General features: G+C 53.7%; 1 protein-coding gene across 1 annotated transcript in view; it reads right to left on the reverse strand.

The window, feature by feature from the left end:
• CACNA2D2 (calcium voltage-gated channel auxiliary subunit alpha2delta 2) overlaps positions 1-20,451 on the reverse strand; it is a 581,166-nt gene that overhangs the window by 73,995 nt on the left and 486,720 nt on the right. Inside the window, exons 11-12 of the mRNA XM_065407282.1 lie at positions 9,527-9,685; positions 5,281-5,388 (exon numbers count right to left, since the gene is read on the reverse strand). Of these exons, the coding sequence (XP_065263354.1) occupies positions 5,281-5,388; positions 9,527-9,685 (267 nt within the window). The remainder of the gene's footprint in view (positions 1-5,280; positions 5,389-9,526; positions 9,686-20,451) is intronic.

A 20,451-nucleotide genomic window follows, 5' to 3' on the forward strand; every position in this document is an offset into this window, starting at 1 on the left:
TCCCCTACTCGTGATACCACCTCTGCCCAACTCGCTGGCTCATTCACAGCATGTCGTTTCCAGGGAGAAACCCCATTGCATTTCCCGGGTATTTCTTTGCCTGCTCTTCTGTCCCTAGCATGCGGCTCTGTGCACTAGATCTCTGTTTCGTGCTACACAGGCACGACCCATTCACTGGCAGGCCCATCCCTTGCATCCCCAACCCTTTGTCCATCCCCTTTCCTCTGAAGAGGATGGAAAGGCCAGATCTCTCCGTAACTCACAAGACTCCCCTGAGGTCAGAGCTGGGCTGCAGCAGCTCCACATTTGGCTCAGAGCCCTCGGGGACTCAGCCCTTGTGTCTATGCACAAGGGACAGCACAAGGCAGTGCCTGTGCAAGCTTCCCCTCCGTTGTGCCTCTGGAGGGCTCCAGCTCGAAGGAGAGTTCAGGCCTTGGCTACCCTGCAGGCTTGCCCTGGTCCCACCACCTGTGCAGCTGCAGCGAGATGGGGTTCACTGCAATTTGCATCAGTGGATCACACCTTGTTTTCAGAACCCAGTGCAAATCACGGCTTCCCCTGCACATACTAGGGGTCTGCTCTGGTGGCTGGAATCCGGGCAAATTTCGAGTCCAGACCGGCCCTCCGTCGCCATGGCCCTTAGCCTCTCACTTGAGACTGGTTTCAGAGTAGCAGCCGTGTTAGTCTGTATCCGCAAAAAGAACAGGAGTACTTGTGGCACCTTAGGGCTGGTCTACACTAACCCCCCCACTTCGGACTAAGGTACGCAAATTCAGCTACGTTAATAACGTAGCTGAATTCGAAGTACCTTAGTCCGACGTTACCGCGGTCCAGACGCGGCAGGAAGGCTCCCCCGTCGATGCTGCGTACTCCGCTCGCCGAGCTGGAGTACCAGCGTCGAAGGCGAGCACTCCCGGGATCGATCCGGGGCACTTCCGGGATCGATCCGGGATCGATTTATCGCGTCTTAACCAGACGCGATAAATCGAACTCAGAAAATCGATTGCTTACATCCGGACCCGGATGTAAGTGAAGACGTACCCTTAGAGACTAACAAATTTATTAGAGCATAAGCTTTCGTGGGCTACAGCCCACTTCTTCGGATGCATATAGAGTGAAACATATATTGAGGAGATATATATACACACATACAGAGAGCATGAACAGGTGGGAGTTGTCTTACCAACTCTGAGAGGCCAATTAAGTAAGAGAAAAAAAACTTTTGAAGTGATAATCAAGATAGCTCAGTACAGACAGTTTGATAAGAAGTGTGAGAATACTTACAAGGGGAGATAGATTCAATGTTTGTAATGGCTCAGCCATTCCCAGTCCTTATTCAATCCTGAGTTGATTGTGTCTAGTTTGCATATCAATTCCAGCTCAGCAGTCTCTCATTGGAGTCTGTTTTTGAAGTTTTTCTGTTGTAAGATAGCCACCCGCAGGTCTGTCATTGAATGGCCAGACAGGTTAAAGTGTTCTCCCACTAGTTTTTGAGTATTATGATTCCTGATGTCAGATTTGTGTCCATTAATTCTTTTGCGTAGAGACTGTCCGGTTTGGCCAATGTACATGGCAGAGGGGCATTGCTGGCACATGATGGCATATATCACATTGGTAGATGTGCAGGTGAACGAGCCCCTGATGGTATGGCTGATGTGATTAGGCCCTATGATGATGTCACTTGAATAGATATGTGGACAGAGTTGGCATCGGGCTTTGTTACAAGGATAGGTTCCTGGGTCAGTGTTTTTGTTCAGTGATGTGTGGTTGCTGGTGAGTATTTGCTTTAGGTTGGGGGGCTGTCTGTAAGCGAGGACAGGTCTGTCTCCCAAGATCTGTGAGAGTAAAGGATCATCTTTCAGGATCTTGGGAGACAGACCTGTCCTCGCTTACAGACAACCCCCCAACCTAAAGCAAATACTCACCAGCAACCACACATCACTGAACAAAAACACTGACCCAGGAACCTATCCTTGTAACAAAGCCCGATGCCAACTCTGTCCACATATCTATTCAAGTGACATCATCATAGGGCCTAATCACATCAGCCATACCATCAGGGGCTCGTTCACCTGCACATCTACCAATGTGATATATGCCATCATGTGCCAGCAATGCCCCTCTGCCATGTACATTGGCCAAACCGGACAGTCTCTACGCAAAAGAATTAATGGACACAAATCTGACATCAGGAATCATAATACTCAAAAACTAGTGGGAGAACACTTTAACCTGTCTGGCCATTCAATGACAGACCTGCGGGTGGCTATCTTACAACAGAAAAACTTCAAAAACAGACTCCAACGAGAGACTGCTGAGCTGGAATTGATATGCAAACTAGACACAATCAACTCAGGATTGAATAAGGACTGGGAATGGCTGAGCCATTACAAACATTGAATCTATCTCCCCTTGTAAGTATTCTCACACTTCTTATCAAACTGTCTGTACTGAGCTATCTTGATTATCACTTCAAAAGTTTTTTTTCTCTTACTTAATTGGCCTCTCAGAGTTGGTAAGACAACTCCCACCTGTTCATGCTCTCTGTATGTCTGTATATATATCTCCTCAATATATGTTTCACTCTATATGCATCCGAAGAAGTGGGCTGTAGCCCACGAAAGCTTATGCTCTAATAAATTTGTTAGTCTCTAAGGTGCCACAAGTACTCCTGTTCTTTTCACTTGAGACTGTAACCTGACTAATGCTGGGGTGGCAGTGGCTTTTGTGCTATGGATACTCGCAGCAGGCTGAGAATAGAGCACTCATTTCACACAGGCCACCAAACTTCCCTTGCACGGGGCTGACTTTTGGTCTCCAGCGAGCTTGAATCCAAAGGCTGCTTTTCCCACTCCCACCTCAGTGGGATTACTGCTCAGCAGGGACCTGCTGGGACCATGACAGTCCCCACCTGCCAGACCAGCACCCTTTAACCCGGGCTTTCCTTACACACGCGTAACGTAGCAATAGGTGCACACAGCATCAAATCCTGCCTTCACCTATCCCCTGTGCAACCCACTGCAATCAGCCGAGCTGCATGGGATGGCCACCTGGGCAGGGCTCTGGGCTACACTGTTTGGAGTGCCCTCTAGTGGTAGCTCTAAATACAACACTTCTTAGTACAAGAAAGGCCTGATAGACTACCAAGTATCAGAGGGGTAGCTGTGTTAGTCTGTATCCACAAAAACAATGAGGAGTCTGGTGGCACCTTAAAGACTAACAGATTTATTTGGGCATAAGCTTTCGTAGCTGGTTTTTCACCCACGAAAGCTTATGCCTAAATAAATCTGTTAGTCTTTAAGGTGCCACCAGACTCCTTGTTGTTTCTAATAGATTACATTACCCAGAATGCTTAACAGGAAGCAGCGTGTACCTGTCGCAGTAGAGTGGCTCAGTACAGCTCGGTGGATCCTTAGCTGCAAACCTTAGGTTATTCCTTACAAAAATGGATCCAAGGCCACATGTGTCCAGTACCCCATGATGGGACCCTTTTCTCCAGGCAGTGGAACAGCAGCTTGTTAGCCACTGTGCTCCTCAGTGAGCGTTGGAGAGAGAGAGAGAGTGTGTGTAAGTCTGAATTGCGGGATCTGCTCTTAAAAGCCAGGAGGAGGTTTCCCTGCCCCCAGCCCTGCTAATGCAATTCACACACATCTTGCCTCCACCCAAGGGGAAGCTTTTGCCTTATCAGCCTGCCTGTTATCTCACCGGACCCTTCATTGCAGACCCGAAGAGAGTGAAAGTCTGTAGCTATGTAAATGTTAACTAGGGCAGGATATAGGCCCTCAGTCAGCCGCTCTGATCAACCCTCTCGGGGTCCAGAGGGAGACAGAAATGACTCGCACTCACCTGGAAACTGCAGAATACACTGAAAATGGACATTTAATATCAGCTTTTAAATCAGACATGGGCAAACTACAGCCGGCGGGCCACATCCGGCCCGCGGGACCGTCCTGCCCAGCCCCTGAGCTCCCGGCCGGGGAGCCTAGTCCCTGGTCCCTCCCCTGCTGTCGTCCCTCCCCCCCCAGCCATGCCGCGCGCTGGCCGTGCTCTGGCCTGCCCCTCCCGCTGAGCAGCATGGGGAGTGCAGCTGGCTCTGGCTGGGTGTCACGGCTGCGAGCTCCTGCTGCTGGTAAGGGGGTGGGGAGTCGGGGGGTTGGATAAGGGAGAGGGAGGCCCTGGGGGGCAGTCAGGGAGGAGGGGGCGGTTGGATGGAGTGGAGGTTCTGGGGGGGTCGGTCAGGGGATGGGGAACAGGGAGGGTTGGGAGTGGGAGTCCCAGGGGACCTGTCAGGGGGCGGGGATGTGGATAGGGGTCGGGAGGGCAGTCAGGGGACAGGGAGCAGGGGGGGTTGGATAAGGGGGTGGGATCCTGGGGGGCAGTTAGGGGCGGGGGGTCCCGGGAGGGCGTGGTCAGGGGATGAGGAGCAGAGGGCGGTTGGATAGGGGGTAGGAGTCCTGGGGGGGCTGTCGCAGGGTTGTGGATAGGGGTAGGGGCAGTCAGGGGACAGGGAGCAGGGGGGTTGGATAGGGGGTGGGGGTCCCGGGAGGGGGCGGTCAGGGGACAAGGAGCAGGGGGGGTTGGATGGGTTGGGAGTTTTGAGGTGTGCAGTCAGGGAGTGGGAAGTGGGAGGGGGTGGATGGGGGGGCGGGGGCCAGGCTGTTTGGAGGCACAGCCTTCCCTACCCGGCCCTCCATACAGTTACGCAACCCTGATGTGGACCTTGGGCCAAAAAGTTTGCCCACCCTTGTTTTAAATGCAGCACCATAAAGGGCTGTGATGTAAACCTCGGACCTGCATCCCTGCCTAGCTACAGTGGCTGCTGCTCTTGTAGCATTCCCTACAGCACCCCCTGTTGGGAGAGGCTGGGCTGGCGTAGCTGGGAGCTCCCCTACAGCCAGCTTTCCTGCCCTCTCCCCACAGCACCCCCTGCTGGGAGAGGCTGGGGCTGGAGTAGCTGGGAGCTCCTCCCACAGCTCCCCCACAGCCAGTGCTCCTGCCCCGCTCCCCACAGCACCTCCAGCTGGGAAAGGCTGAAAAGTGGAATAGCTGGGCATCTTCCAAGAGCCAACACTCCTACCCAATTCCTCACAGTGCCTCCGGCAGGGAGAGGCTAGGAGTAGAGCCCAAGAAACAAATGCACCGCACACAGCAGTCTGGTCATTCTGGGGTAAGAAGCGAACGCATATACCGCCTGTTGGAGCATGGGCAGTGCTCATGGGCTGCACTAGAACCAGGACCACGTCAGCAGGGGATTGGTGTGTCTAATACCAGAGCACTCACCGTTTTATTGGGCCAGTTGTACTTCTCAAACACATCCTGGACCCGGTCTTCCCCGCCATCTGTGAACATCATGATCATCTTATTGCAGTTGGCTCGCGTGATGTTGGACTGCAACCAAGAGGGAAAAACAGAGTGAGGGCAGGCCCTGGAAGGGACAGAGCACATAGATTGCCTCTGTCATGCTCCTGGGTTAAACCAATGCACGGGCTTTTGCTAAGAAAGGTTGTATACAGTGTGTGTGTGTCTATTATACACAGCAAGAAACTGGCTGGGGTATTGTGCCCCACTGTCTGCTGCTGGATGGGATCAGAACTACTCCATCATGTGTCATGTGCCCTATACTGCTGACATCTATGGGGGATTCTCCTTTGGCTCAGATAGTGTGTTTGGAGCACAGAGGGTGAGAGTTTTATCCCAACGATCACTCTGACGTTCTGGGAGGCCACTATGCCTGGAATAGTAACCACTGTGTCCTCCGAGGTGCCTACAAAATTGTTTTTGTATTGTATGTGTGGGTGCCTATACATGTCTAAGAGTGAGAACAACACATCCATATAACATGCCCCCATTCTCAGGGCAGGAGGGATGAAGAGCTCAGAAGCTCCTGTCAAGAAGCAGCCCTGGTGATGAGTAGCATCAGTCGCAGTATCATCCCACTCAGGCCATTACACCTGCTGCAACTTCCTTCCTATTCACTGAAGCCAAGAAGGACTTGGCTTCAGTGTTATCTGGTTATCTGGCTGATTCCCCTTGGCCAGCAAAGTCGGGCTCCCCGTTCTCCAGCCTGGTCTGAAATGAGCCAAGCCATGGGGCGCCCACTGCTCTCCTGGGGAGAGAAGGCCCCCAGAAGTCTCCTCTGAGGCTATGGCTACACTGGCACTTTACAGCGCTGCAACTTTCTCGCTCAGGGGTGTGAAAAAACACCGCCCTGAGCGCAGCAAGTTACAGAGCTGTAAAGCGTCAGTGTAAACAGTGCCCCAGCGCTGGAAGCCCCGCTCCCAGCACTGGGAGCTAATCCCCTCGTGGAGGTGGAGTACCTGCAGCGCTGGGAGAGCTCTCTCCCAGCGCTGGCACCGCGACCACACTCGCACTTCAAAGTGCTGCTGCAGGAGCGCTCCCGCAGCAGCGCTTTGAAGTTTTGAGTGTAGCCACGGCCTGAGATTCAGACCGAATTTCCCCTCCCAGACCTAGCCCGGGCACTTTGGGCTCTGGAAGGGAAGGGAATGGGAAGCAGAAGGGGCCACAGCCAGCTCTGCTCTGAGGATGCCATGACCCGGCAACGAGAACCATTGAGGACCCCCCAGTGCTTGCTGCTGGGCAGCCCAGGGTAATTCTGCCTCTGCCTGGAATGAGCGAAAGGAAGCTGTCAGGAAACTAGAGAGGCCAGCAGGAGACAGAGAGCCATGCCTGCACCACAGGACCTGCCCAGACAGGGAGAAAAGAGCAACATGCAACTGGAAGAACTCTCAGCTGGGCACACAATGGACAGTGGGAGAGGTTGGGGCTGGAGTAGCTGGTCCTGTCCCCTCCCCACAGCACCACCTGCTGGGAGAGGCTTGGGCTGGAGTAGCTGGGAGCTCCCGCAATGGCCCGGGCTCCTGCCCCCACTCCCCACAGTGCCCTCTGCTGGGAGAGGCTGGGGCAGCAGGGAGCACTAGGGCAGCCATTGGTAATTCCTCTCCTATACACCTGTCTCTCCTGCTGCTCAGATGGTGACAAACCCCAAATCTACCTAACTCCCTTGTCAGGTTTGGCTGCATCTCACTGTCTCTCCAGGGTGGGTTTGGAATCCATGTGGGTGCCCAGAGCTGCAAGCCAGCCTGTGCGTTTCCACTTGCAAACAGAGATATGTGTGCGTGTGTGTTTGCGTCCACAACAGTGTGCATGCGTGTGTGTACTGCAGTGTGTGTGTGCATGTGTACCACAGTGTGTGCGTGCATGTGTACCACAGTGTGTGCACGTGAGCACAGCAGGGTGTGCGTGTGTGTGTGTACAGCAGTGTGTGTGCGTGCGTGCATGTGCACAGCAATGTCTGCATGTGTGTGTGAGTACAGCAGGTTGTGTGTGTGTACAGCAGTGAGTGTGTACATGTGTGTGTGAGTACAGCAGGGTGTGCGTGTGTGTGTACAGCAGTGAGTGTGTACATACGTGTGTGAGTACAGCAGGGTGTGTGTGTGTGTGTACAGCAGTGTGTACATGCATGTGTGAGTGCAGCAGGGTGTGCGTGTGTGTGTGTACAGCAGTGAGTGTGTACATGCGTGTGTGAGTGCAGCAGGGTGTGTGTGTACAGCAGTGAGTGTGTACATGTGTGTGAGTGCAGCAGGGTGTGCGTATGTGTGTGTACAGCAGTGAGGGTGTACATGCGTGTGTGAGTACAGCAGGGTGTGTGTATACAGATTTCTCTGTCTCTATGCAGGACTCAGCCCTGGCTCACCATGTTGGCCATGACAAATCTGTTTTCCCTGCCTGATTCTCCAGGGGTGAAGGTGGTGGAGGTGAACTGGGGGTGGGGGCTGTCTGGACAGAAATTATGTTGTGACTATTACTGCTCAGTGATTAATAGGGCCATTCATCTTTATCTGGCCCACCGCCTTGGTGGCCTGTCTGAGCCGAGCTCTCTCACGCTGGCCCTGCGAACTTTTTAATGAAATGTAAGAGGCAGCAGTTCCTATGAAAACTGAAATTCCAGTCCCTGAGACTCTCCATTGATCTGGCCAGGGCTGCAGCAATAACACAGGCAGGTCCTGCCAGCAGAGCCCTGCCCCGGGACAGGCTGAGCTGTGCTTTTCCAGCCTGGGCGCTGCTGATGGCCTCACACAGCGCTTAGCAGCTGCATGTGATGCTGGGTGAGAGCCCTGAGGTGGGCATCTGTGAAGGGAACACCATGCAATTCAAGGCACACCCTGTGGGGGACACTGAAGGGAATGGTGAAAAGGACTGCCTGTTAGTGACTGAAAAGCTGATCGCTGGCGGCCGGGGTGTGAGGGGCCTGAGGGACTGAAGAGCTCTGTACCGAGGAAGGATCAGCCATGTTACAGAGCAAAGGTCCATGCTGGGACCCACACGGATGTCCCCATGGCTTGGCAGCTGCTTGGACCTATGGGCTCCAGCCCATTGCTAATGGATTTTGGAAGAGGATCCGATCGAAGACACGGAGGCTTGGAAAGGAAGGGCTGACCTGAGACTCCGAGAGGGAAATTGGAGGCTTCCCTACAAGGCTAGAGCGTATCCAGCTGCCAGGCAGAGGCCATGGGAGAATCTCCTGTTTCCAAAAGGTCTGTTTTGACAGCATTGTCTCCTGATTTCCTTGTGCTTCCTCATGTGTCGTATCCAGCTGGTGTCTCTTGTCTTATACTTAGAGTATGCCGACATAGCACTTCTTTCGGTGGCGTGTAGTGTATATACCTAGCACGAGTATGAATAGCAGTGTAGATGGTGAAGCACCTCGTAGGTGAGTAAAGACACGCCTGCAGGGTGTGAGGATACTCGCCCAAGCAGTGCCTCCCATCTACACTGCTGTTTTTAGCAGCGTTGTGTCCTGCTGTCTCCCCACCACTTGACCCTTACCCCACTGCCTGGGAAAGACTCCAGCAATGGGGAAAGGCATTGGCAGAGGGGAGGCAGCGACCAAAAGCTCAGGCTTTCCCCACTGTCTCCCCCCGCCAAAGCCTTTCACTGACGTGTGTAGCTACACACCACAGTGTAGACACAGCCTGTTTTTTTCACTGTGGTGCGTAGCTATGCATATCCTACACGCTGGTGTGCAGTGTAGCCATAGCATTAGAATGGAAGCTCTTTGGGGCAGGGACTGGGTCTTTCTGTTCTGTGTTTGTATAGTGCCTAGCACAACGGAGTCCTGGTGATGATGGGGGCTCCCACGGGTTATGATAATAAAAATAATACATGATAACAGCAAGGACCTTCCCCACTAGGCTGAGATCCCCAGGTGAAGAGGAGAGACGTTCACAGAGTCACAGGATGGGGGTAGCCTCTTGCAAACGGCTGATTGAACACAGTCCCCAGGCTCATGAGCTGGAGAGTCATCGGGCAGTGAATAGTCCTGGTCTCCTGCTCAGAGGCCCAGCATTTCACCTGGAAGCCTGCAGTCAGGATCCTGGAGCCCCCACCCCAAAAACCCGAGAGTCTGAGTCCTGGAACTACCTGGGATTTTGTCCTTTGGAAGCCCCTGTGTTTGAGTACTAAAGCCCCCCTCCCACAAGGCCCCGGGTCTGAGTCCCAAGCTTACGTTTTGCAGCTGGTCAAAGGCGTACTCAAAGCCGGCTTTGTAGTCAGTCGTCCCCTTGGCCACCATCTCCTGCACGTCTTCCTTGAAGACTTTCTTGTTGCGGATGTTGGCCTGGACCAGGTGCTTGAAGCAGGACACAGGTTTTGCCTTCTCGTTAAACTAGGAAGAAAGAGAGAAAGGGACCGAGTGTCACAGCATGTTGGAGGAGTGGAGGGGGAACTGCAGCAGCGACGCTGTAATCCCCAACTGAAAGGCAACCGGCTTGGGAGAGGAGGCAGGAGGAGAACCAAAGACTCGCCTTCCCCATGGCAAATGCTTAGTGGGTTACAAATCACAGCTCCCGGCACTGCTCAGCACTCATAACTTATGGGGCTTCTCCATGGGACACCTAGCAGCTCACAGTCCCTGTTGTGCTAAAAATAATTTCGCCTGCCGTTGTACCTGGCGTGGCTGGGATGGATCTGTATCAGCGTAAGTGCCAATACGCTGCCTGTAATCACAAAAATCTAGCCCAATAGAAGGAACACGTGCCAGAGAGTCAAAAATCCATCCCGGATAGAAACAGGGGGCATCTCGTACTGCAGGACCCAGGAGAATGTTTCCACAACAACTTCAAGAGCTGGGCTTAAAATCTGCATCTTCCCCTGCAGGCCTGGGCAGAGCTGGGAGCTAGGGAGTAACAGCTTGTGGCTGGCAGGGATGGGGAGATGAGAGGAGCCTTGCCTAGTCAAGCAGCAGGTGGCAGAGAAGCCGGGTCAAGCAATGCTGTGGTGCCCTGCAGATCTGGCCCATGGCTATAGAATACAGTCGTGTAATAAAGGAACACTGGGACCTTCCCAAGGAAGCTGGTCTGTGAACTTCTGCTGGAGAATGTCTGCCGGGCAGTAATCCCCTCTAGACAGCTCAGTCTTTGGGCAAATTTGCATCTTATCCCCTTTGTGAGATTGTCAACCAGGGATGTGGGGCAATTAGTGCTAGTTACGATAGGGGGGTTGTGTGTTTTGTGGATACCTAGTCACTGGGGGGCGGATGAGTGTCTAATCCAAAGCCCAATGGGAGTCCTTCCACTGACTTCCGTGGGCCTTGGATCCAGCCCTGAGAGCTGCACTGAGATCACAAACTCATTTCACACAGGCCACCAAGCGGCCGTCAGCTGGCAGTGACTTGAGGCACCTGGATTTAGGACAAAGTAAAACCTGTGACCTAGAGGTGAAAACACTGGGCAACACTTTCAAACCCAGGTGCCTGAAGTTAGACTCTTAAATCAATATTTAGGCTCCTAAATAGTCTGATTTCCGAGGTGCTGGACACAGCAGTTCTGAATGATTTCAACAACAGCTGCAGTTACTTGGTACTTCTGAAAACAAGGTCACTTTTATGTAGGAGCCTAGATATGGAAAATTCTGGCCAGTATCATAACAAACCAACCCAGCAATCCACCCCACTGCATCTCCACTGCAAAATTCCCATTGTCAATCTGACAGACGTGCTCATTCTGCTTCTGTTTTGATAAATGTGATAGAAAATGAGCAGGAGAATAAAAGGGCAATAAATAAAACACTATAATCACCTGCCTAGAAACCAGTAATTTCCAAAGAGCCTGGAATCACATCTTGCTTATCATACTGCTTTCAGCCCATAACACTCTTATTTAATGGGCCACTGGCAGGAACATTTTAGACCCTAAAATTTAGGTTTAGTAAAAACAAGACTTATCAGCTAAGACGACTAGAAATGTTCCCATTTTAAACAAACAGTCCAGTAAAAAACAGCTTCCTTAAAACTGAACATGGCCCTTGTGACTGAGGCTAGGTCTACACTACCCGCCTGAATCGGCGGGTAGAAATCGATCTCTTGGGGATCGACTTATCGCGTCTCGTCAGGACGCGACAATCGATCCCCGAATCGACGCGCTTACTCCACCAGCGGAGGTGGGAGTAAGCGCCGTCGATTGGGAGCCGCGGCAGTCGATTTTGCCGCCGTCCTCACAACAGGGTAAGTCGGATCTGATACGTCGAATTCAGCTACGCTATTCGCGTAGCTGAATTTGCGTATCTTAAATCGACCCCCCCCGTAGTGTAGATGTAGCCCCAGACAGGGCAGTACTGGGCTAATGCAGGAGAACCAGGAAGTGAACCTGACTAGCCTATTTTCATTGCTCCAAGCTGAGTGAAAAGCACACAGAAAACATGATGCAAACGCAGCAGCACTCGTGTGGGGAGCTGAAGACAGCCCAGATGTGACTCAGAGTCTGAAAAAGCTTTCAGATTTAGTCTGATGGGTTATTAGCAACCTGGGTTACACAGGCAGGATGGCCCAGTGGCTAGGCCTGTGTTCAGTTCCCTGCTCAGCCACAGACACACTGTATGATGTTGGGAAAGTCTCTCTGTGCCTCAGTTTCCCATCTGTACAATGGGGACAATTACCCTATCCTGCCTCCCGGGGATGTGAGAGGATACACTGGAGATTGTGATGTGCTCAGACGGGGTGTGAGGTGCTGGTGACAGGGGCTGTATAACTACCTGAGACAGATAGAAAATGGGTCTCTTAACAATCTATTGGGCCAGACCCTCAGATGTGCTGGAGGAGGGAGGAGTCGGCGTACTGTCCTCTGCTGGCACAGGGTTTTCAGAGTGCAGTGTGCTCTTGCCCCTGGAGTACGCTTTATGCTGTAGGGCGGCCAGATGTGCGCCCACCCCTGGAGAATCCCCAGCTGCGCTGTCAGGGCAGCTCCCCATCCCCCCTGTGCTGCCGGAAGGGTCATAAAAGGGACAGCGAGTGGGCCAGGATCAGCCTGGTGATTCCTAACCTGATGCTGTCTAGTTACCCTACCAGCCATTCATACACGCCAAACAGAGCTGTGAGCTCATGCTCAAGGCCTCAAAAAAGCATTTCCTGCCCATTTCCTCCACACCCCCTGACTTCTTCTGGGACCGGAAAATCATCTCAGCTCCTGACCGGGACAGGGGGAGGAGGAAGAAAAGGAGTGAGAACCGGTAGGAACTATCCCCCCGAGTGAGAAATGGATGTCTAGAAAGAAGTGGGATTCATTCCCCATTTGCTGAAAGTCAGGGCCCAATTAATCACACAGCCAAATTTGGCTCTCAGTTATGATGGTGTAAATTCTGGAAGAACTGCATGGATTTGGGTGGAGTTAGATGACATTTACTCCAGTGTAACCAAGAGCAGAATGTATCTGTCCATGGAGAAAGCTGTGATTTCCCTGAGCATCTCTGGGTAGGATTTCTGCAGGACATTCAAGTGCCTTATCACAAGGTGGCAGACCCACTTAAGCAAATGTCCTGCATTGTGCTCCAGCATGGAGAGGCCTGACCTCCCATCAGGGAGCAGGGGTGAGCGGATGGACAGAGCAGGGGCTCACAGATTGCTGGAAATACAGAACGTTCAATAGGGAGGCAGGGATCCAGCAAAAATAGCCAGGTTACACTCATTACTTTCCTGCCAGAGAGAGGGCATGTGGGACAAAGAGCAATAACAGCTCCTGACTCCTGCTAGGCTAGGCCAATGGGCCGAGAAAGCAGCCGGCTGTCTCGCTGGGTGTGATCAGGGCAGGGTACAGACCTATGCAACGTCAGTTGTGATGACTTCACAATGTTGCTACAAGACATCGTTCATTGGAGGTGGCTGCACAGGTCAGCTTGTAGAATCCTGGAAACATCGGGCCGGAAGGGACCTTGAGAAGTCATCGGGTCCAGCCCCTGCGCTGAGGCAGGACCACGTAAACTGGCATGCTCTCGGTGCTATATAAATCAATCAGTAATAATGGATGCTGTCCAAGGAGAGATCATCGCTTGTCCTGGGAGCAGATCATGCTGAGAACGGAAGTAGCTGGGGTCAGCAGCTGCAGCTAATCCTCCATAAAGATATTAAGGCCGGGACAGGAGGCACATTTCACAGTCTAGACACCTGAGGATCTGAGCTGTGCTTGGGGCCTGGGGATAGACCATCTCTGACAGGTGCCTGTCTCACCTGTTTTTACAAGCTTGCTAAGACAGGGATTCCACAACCTCCCTAGGAAGCCTGTTGTAGAGCTTAGCTATCCTTAGAGTTAGATAGTTTTTCCTAATATTGAACCTAACTCTCCCTTGCTGTAGACTGAGCAGATTTTGTTGCTCTCCTTTGGAAAAACAAGTCCAACAACTGCCAGTTTGTTTCCCCTACCCTAAGAGAAAAGCTTGTGCAGAGCACATCCTCTTCAAGCTGGCCTGGCTTGTCTCTGCTCTGCCCCAGCCCTTTGGTCCCATGCTTCGCAAGCTGCTCCAGCCCTGCCTTCCGCCAACGCCAAAGGCTTTCAGTGGCTTGCGGCAGCCTCAGGAAGAGGCCGAGTGGGATGGCACGTGAGACGATAAGGGATGCATTTGCAAAGGTGGCTTCTAATTTTGGGAGCCACGTGTTTTTGGGCAACCTACTGGCGTCTCCCTGGACTTAATTCTCAGAGGTGCTGAGCACCCCTCGACTCCAACGGACGTCAATGAAAAGCAGGTCCCTAAGGTCACGCAGGCTGACTTCCCAACATCAGAGACTGTTTCTGACCTCTCCCTGGGAGTCTGATGGGCCATTCCTCCCCTCGTTCAGGTCCCTCCTAACCAGCCTCTTTCCCAAGGCTTGTACATACACCCTTGTCCTCCCTGCAGGCACATACTGACTCATTTAGAAGGGAAAACATGGTGGCTCTTATGGGAAACCTGCCCGCCTCACCACTCAGTCATTTTGTTTCCGCTGCTGTACCCTCTCCCTCATTTACATGCGGCATAGCAGGCTTCACGCTTGCCTGTTAAGCGTCTGGCAGGCTCCTGGTGCTATATGAATCAATCAGTAACAATAATGCATGCTGTCCAGGGAGAGATCATCGCTTTTCCTGGGAGCAGATCGTGCCGAGGAGGGAAGTAGCTGGGGTCAGCAACTGCTGCCAATCCTCCATAAAGATATTAAGGCTGGGACAGGAGGCACATTTCTCAGGCTACATCTACACTACGGGGGGGGGGGGTCGATTTAAGATACGCAAATTCAGCTACGCGAATAGCATAGCTGAATTCGACGTATCAGATCCGACTTACCCTGTTGTGAGGACAGCGGCAAAATCGACTGCCGCGGCTCCCAGTCGACGGCGCTTACTCCCACCTCCGCTGGTGGAGTAAGCGCGTCGATTCGGGGATCGATTGTCGCGTCCTGACGAGACGCGATAAGTCGATCCCCAAGAGATCGATTTCTACCCGCCGATTCAGGCGGGTAGTGTAGACCTAGCCTCAGTCTAGACACCTGAGGATCTGAGCTGTGCTGGGGGCCTGTGGGGAGCACTGAGGACCGATCAGTTTGCAAAACCTTCCAGGGCATGCTGGCACCATTCGTCTTGTATTCCAAACAGCCCCCTGGGGATGCTCCTGGAGCTGAGTCTTCATGACTGCTTTGCAGCATACAGCAGGGTCTAGAATCGGGGACAATGTCTGCAAAACTGTTTGAGAAGCGCTAATTATGTTTTTTTATTATTATAAACCCCTGGAGAGGAAAGGACTGGGAACAAATCCAGTAGCCAACCCCAAGAGGTTAAAAATCAGGGGTCAAGCCTCCAACCCCCCCCCCCAAAATTGGCTTAAAAATCATGAGATTGTAAGGAATAATAATACTGAACACTGATTTCGTTCTTTGCCTTCTGGTGGGTGAGTCTTTAGAGGGCATCCCGGTACTTTTCAGTGCAATGGGGCTAACAGCCTTGCCCTGCCTCACAGAGCTGTTGTGAGGACTAATATGTTAAAGAGTGTGAGGTGCTTAGATATGAATGTGATGGCGGGCACCTAGGATGGCTGCTTTGCTGGAGCAGCGCCAGAGTGCTCAGCACCTTGCAGGATCACACTCTATGGACGCCATCCGATGCCTACTGAGGGCTCACTGTGGGGAGCCTTTCCCTGGGCTACAGTGGATCATGCCTTATTCATGTACTGCCCCTCCTGGACCTAAGGGGGGTGATGGGAAGCGGAAGCCGTCGATCTGCCAAGCTGGACTAGTTTTAATGATCCCCAGGCCTGCAGCCACGTTGGCTGGTGATACTGACAACCGGATGATAGACCTTCGGCTCTGGGGGCAATCGAGTCTCGGCTCCAGACATGCTGCTTCTTCAGTCATCCCAGAGAATGGGCTTCCCCAGAATGGGAGAGAGGCCTTGATCACCTGGGAGCACAGCTGGTCTAGAGAACCACCCAGCCTGCCCTGCCTGCCATCAGACATCTGGCTGCCTGGTTAGCTCAGAGCTCCAGTGGTGATGGCTGGAGAGGTGTCCTCAGGAAGGTCACTATTACATCCTGGTCACCTTTTGGCTGACAGGAACATCATATATCTTGGCTGCTGGGGCAAACTGGCCCCTAGTAGCTTCACAGCCACAGAGTTTGCTGCAATTGCCAACATGCAAGAAGTCGCAGTTTCCTCTGTGACTTTTGTCAAGGCCTCTGCTCTGCTCTCCGGCCTGAGCTGAGCTTCCCAGGTGAATCTGAACATCTAGGACCCTTGTGTTATCCCCCATAGCCTCTAAGAGATGTGATGCCACCGAACACATCCCAGTGCGACAGCCTGGGATGGGACAGGGCCCCAGGGGCAGCGAGTTGTATGGCCCATAGTGCCTGGGCTTCAGCAAATTCAGGGCCCGGGGGCCTGGCTCACTAATGTTCAGGGCCGGGTCTCTTCTTCGGCCCCACTTGCTGCCCCCGCGTGCCCCTCCCCTGAGCATCCCTGCCTGCCCTGGGCAGTGGGTGGCTGCCCCCTGCAGTTCTGCGCTGCGCTCCCTTGCCAGCCACGGCGCTGCCAGCTACAAGGGAGTGACGCTGGGGGAAGGCTGAGGAGGCTGCTGCACCTGTGGAAGGAGGAGGTGCATGGCAGTCCCTACCCCCTGCAGGCAACTCCAGGTGGGGGCGTATCCTGGCTGGACCTCCTGAGCAGCAGCCTGGGGGGCTTGCGTGAGTGTTGTGCCAGGGGGGCCGTGCCGGGGCCCTCCCCTCACCCCGAGTTCGCTGTTGCCGACGGGGAGAGGGCTGAGGGGAGTCCTCCTCTCTGGCCCCCCGTCCCAGGGCAGCTTGACTGCTGCACCCCAAACTCCTCATCCCCATCCTAGCCCCACACCCCCTCCCGCACCCAGCACCTCAAACCCCCTCCCGCACCCGCCTCTCTCCTGCAAGTCGTCCTTCACCAGCCTCTGTCCCTTCCCAAGGGGAGACTTGCGTTTCCATGGGGCGCTCTCCCTGCCTGCAGCCATCCGAGGTCCGAAGCACTAGCCCGCGGTGCCTGCCCTAATGCCAGGTCTGTGGAGGAGTCTCCAAAGTCTGCTCTTTCCCCGCAATGGGGAGAACCTGAACGAGATGTTTTTTTGAGGCATCTACATGCCTGAAAAACGAGGGGACTCTGGACCGACCCCTAATGCCCCCTGGGAGGGCGTGGAGACTAGGAGACAATTTCCTCTGACTCATGGCAGATAAAATGTCCCCGTTGCTCCAAACTGTTCTGTGTCCCATCTGGTGGGAGGGATAAGCCAGACTGTGAGCCCCTTACGCCCTATGGCTAGTACCTTACTCCAGTCGGCAGAACGACTACCTGAAGCCACATGTATCCTATTAACTAGATCCTGCTCTGCCCTCGGGAAGCCAGAGCTCTTCCTGCCTGGAAGCCAGTCTGATCCCAGAGCACCCGCTGCAGAGCCACAAAACCTCCTGAGCTAGTTAGGATGATGCAGCTGTACGTCTCCCTCAGCCAGCCCCAAGTCCCAGCCTCCCCTTTGCCTCTCACGCCAACACCCCGTTGTCACCACAATGAACATCTCCCACAAAGAAAACCGTCCGTCAAAGCCGGCGTGGGGGAAATGGCAAGGGAAGCATGTAATTTATTTCTCACAGGTGTGTTTTGTCGGTTGCAATTCATCAAAGGCAGGGAGACATCGGGAGAGGGGAGGGAAGGGAAAGGTGACAGAAACGGTAAATGGGGCTGCGGGAGCTATGCAAGGCAGAGGGCAGCACCTCTGAGGGACTAGCTATTCTCCCCCACCCCCTTTCCCATTATAGAAAGAAAGAAAATGCTTGTCTCCTCCAGACGCCGTGGCATTTTGTGAGCGGCTAAGCTGCTTCCCAGATCTCAGTCACTACAGAACCAATTGTTGCTTTAACTCCTGGGTGCTGGAGGCTGGTGACACCATGAGCCACTATCGCCTCACTGGAAACCATCAGCTGGCTTTACTGATTGTGTGGCAACACCAGGGAGGTCTTGCCATGCTGGATCTCAGGACCCTCCTGCTGCACCAATATGTCTCCGGCCCCACATGCCTCGGGGCCTGCTTTGCCAAGGTGGTGAGAAATTCCATTGATCTCCATAGGAATGGCGGGGGCTCAGTGTTTCTGAAGGTTTTCCAGGGTACTTGTTCTTCCACCAGCCCTGCTAAGGTGTCAGCAAAGCTGCCAGGTTCCAAGATGTCATCCAGGCTCCCTGGGAGTTGACGCTGGACTTGGGTTTGACACCCTCTTTGATGGGTGTTGGGGGATTCGCGGTTTTAGGGCGGTTGAAAAGGCCTGTCAGGTGCTGGGTGAATTGGCTCAGGGATGGGATGGAGAGGGAGGAAGGAAAAGAGCCTGTGGCAACCCTCATTAAAAACAACCCTATCCCAAGAACCACGGTCATTTCCTTGGCGCTGTAGCTCTGATGGCACCCAGGAGGTCGATGAGCACTCGAGCTGACGCTGGAACCCTCCCCACAAGGCCTCAGACACACGGACCGGTGACAAGACCCTCCAAGCAGGAGGGGAGGAGGAGGACAGAGATGAAATGATGCCCAGGCTAGTCATAAATGTCCCGACTCTTTGATGCAAGCGTGCATGGTGACACAGTAATTGGAGTGTACGTCGTGACGGCGCGGTGTCAGGGTCAGGGTCCATATCCAAGTGACCACATTCAGTGACACAGTCTCTCTATCGCTCTACCTCTGCAAGACTGAGCACCATAGATGCTGCACCTTTTTGCAGCCAAGAAGCAGAGTGCAATTAGCTGGTATTTAACTACTCTACAGAGAAATTACTGGATAACAATTCCTTAGCTCCTCGCTGTACACAGCTCCAGTCACAACGACATAGTTATTTAGCGGCTAAGTGATCCACTGTCATAGCCCAGAGTAGCACTGAGGTTACTTGTCTATAGAGAGTATCTACATAACAATTACAGTTTGTTGGTTAGCAATAAAAAAGGTTACAGTATAATTAGTGCCACTCAATTTACCCTGTTGCCAAACAATCATGGATACTGTATAGTACGAGGAGTGGGGTGGGGGTGTGTGCCATGTGTGACAGTTTTATTAATATGTAGGATTGGTGCCCTGGGGGCAAACTTCTGCCCTTACCGGGATGAACCAAACTGGGAAGGTGGCAGGGAGTGGTGCCGGCTTTGCCTTGGTGATGAGAGTCAGCCTGCAGGCACAGGGTGGACGCACGATGCAGTGGGTGCGATATGCATCCCAGGTGAGTGCATGGTGTGGAAGGTAACATATGCGCTAGCTGACTGAGGGCTTGACCACACCCCGTGAGAGTCTGACCACACCCTACTGGGGCCAGGTGTGCCACGTGTATGGTTCGTGGCTAATCTCCTTCCCTAGCGACTCTTGGACAGCTTGCAATCCTGGACTGCTGTTACAGGCAGGGAAGAGACTTCTACACCCTCTCCCTGCACTAGCGCAGCCAGGATGTCGCCTTGTCAATAGTTTGCTAGTGACGGGAGAAGCCCAGAGGGCTAGGGCATTCAGAGGGGCACCCATAGGGTAAGAAGGACCTTTCAGGTCCAGCTGAACTGTCCAAATCTCATGCTGAAGTGACCTGAACAAGGGCCTGGGGCTAGGGAGGTCCTGAGTTCTAATTCCAGTCTGGCCACTAGCTCCCAGCGGGGCTTTAGCTCTCTGTGCCTCAGTTTTCTCATCGGTACAAAGGGGGTGACAACAGGCATCTCACTCTGGATGCGTGTTCAGCGCTTTGGACAAGTGAAATTGCTCTGCGCTGGCATCAGGGCCCTGCCATGCCAGGACAGACCCTCTGATGGTGCGTCAGAGCCCCTGCTCCTGGGAAAGGAAATGAGCAGGAGAAAGTGAGCTGAACTCCAGCATGGCTCAGGATCAGCTGAGGCTTTTGCTGCACCCCTCCTGGTTTGCCCATCCCCTGTGCAGGCAGTGGGGCCGGGGCCATTTTCCAGAGAGCTGCATCAGACTCTGGCTGCAGAGGGTCCCCCTTTGCCTTTCCCTGAAGATGCTCAGCCGGGGTGGAGAGGTGTCCTCAGCCGGGGTTGTACATGGTGAGAGCAGCTTGAAGGGGTCTGGGGTACTGTAGTGGGGTGGTCACCCACTCCGGCTCAGAAAGGGTTAAAGCCAGCCCTGGGAGAGGGCTGGGGCTGCGAGCTAAAGGATTGCTGATTGGGGAAGCAGCCGCAGCTGGGCCATGCCCCAATCAGGCCACAGCTGGCCCTATAAAAGGCCAGTGAGCCAGGAGCTGACAGACTCTCTCTAGCTATATGGAGAGAGAAGGACCTGACTGCCTGGGAAGCTGAGGAAGGTACTAGTAGGAGGCGCCACAAGGGTGAGTCCCGCGCGGTTACAAGTGGTGGAGAATGCGGGCATGAGTGGTCCACCCCTGATACAAGGGGCCAGGGCAAGGCCAGTGGGACTATTGCCCAGAGACAGTGGAGTGACCCAGGGGATGATGGATCCCGGGTACACCGGGGTTTTCTATGGGGAGACCCCAGGTGTTGTCCCTGGGTGGACCCCGGTGTCAGCCCCCCGGTGGAAGGGGGCTGATGACCTGCAGGGGGGCCGGGAGACCCAGAGTGGACCGTGGAAGGTGCAATGGGCCCTCCATGGACAGATGGCCCAGCTGGCGAGGGAGCAGCGGGCCTTGGTGAAAC

This window comes from Emys orbicularis, chromosome 7 (assembly GCF_028017835.1).
Source record: "Emys orbicularis isolate rEmyOrb1 chromosome 7, rEmyOrb1.hap1, whole genome shotgun sequence".
Classification (NCBI taxonomy): domain Eukaryota; kingdom Metazoa; phylum Chordata; order Testudines; family Emydidae; genus Emys; species Emys orbicularis.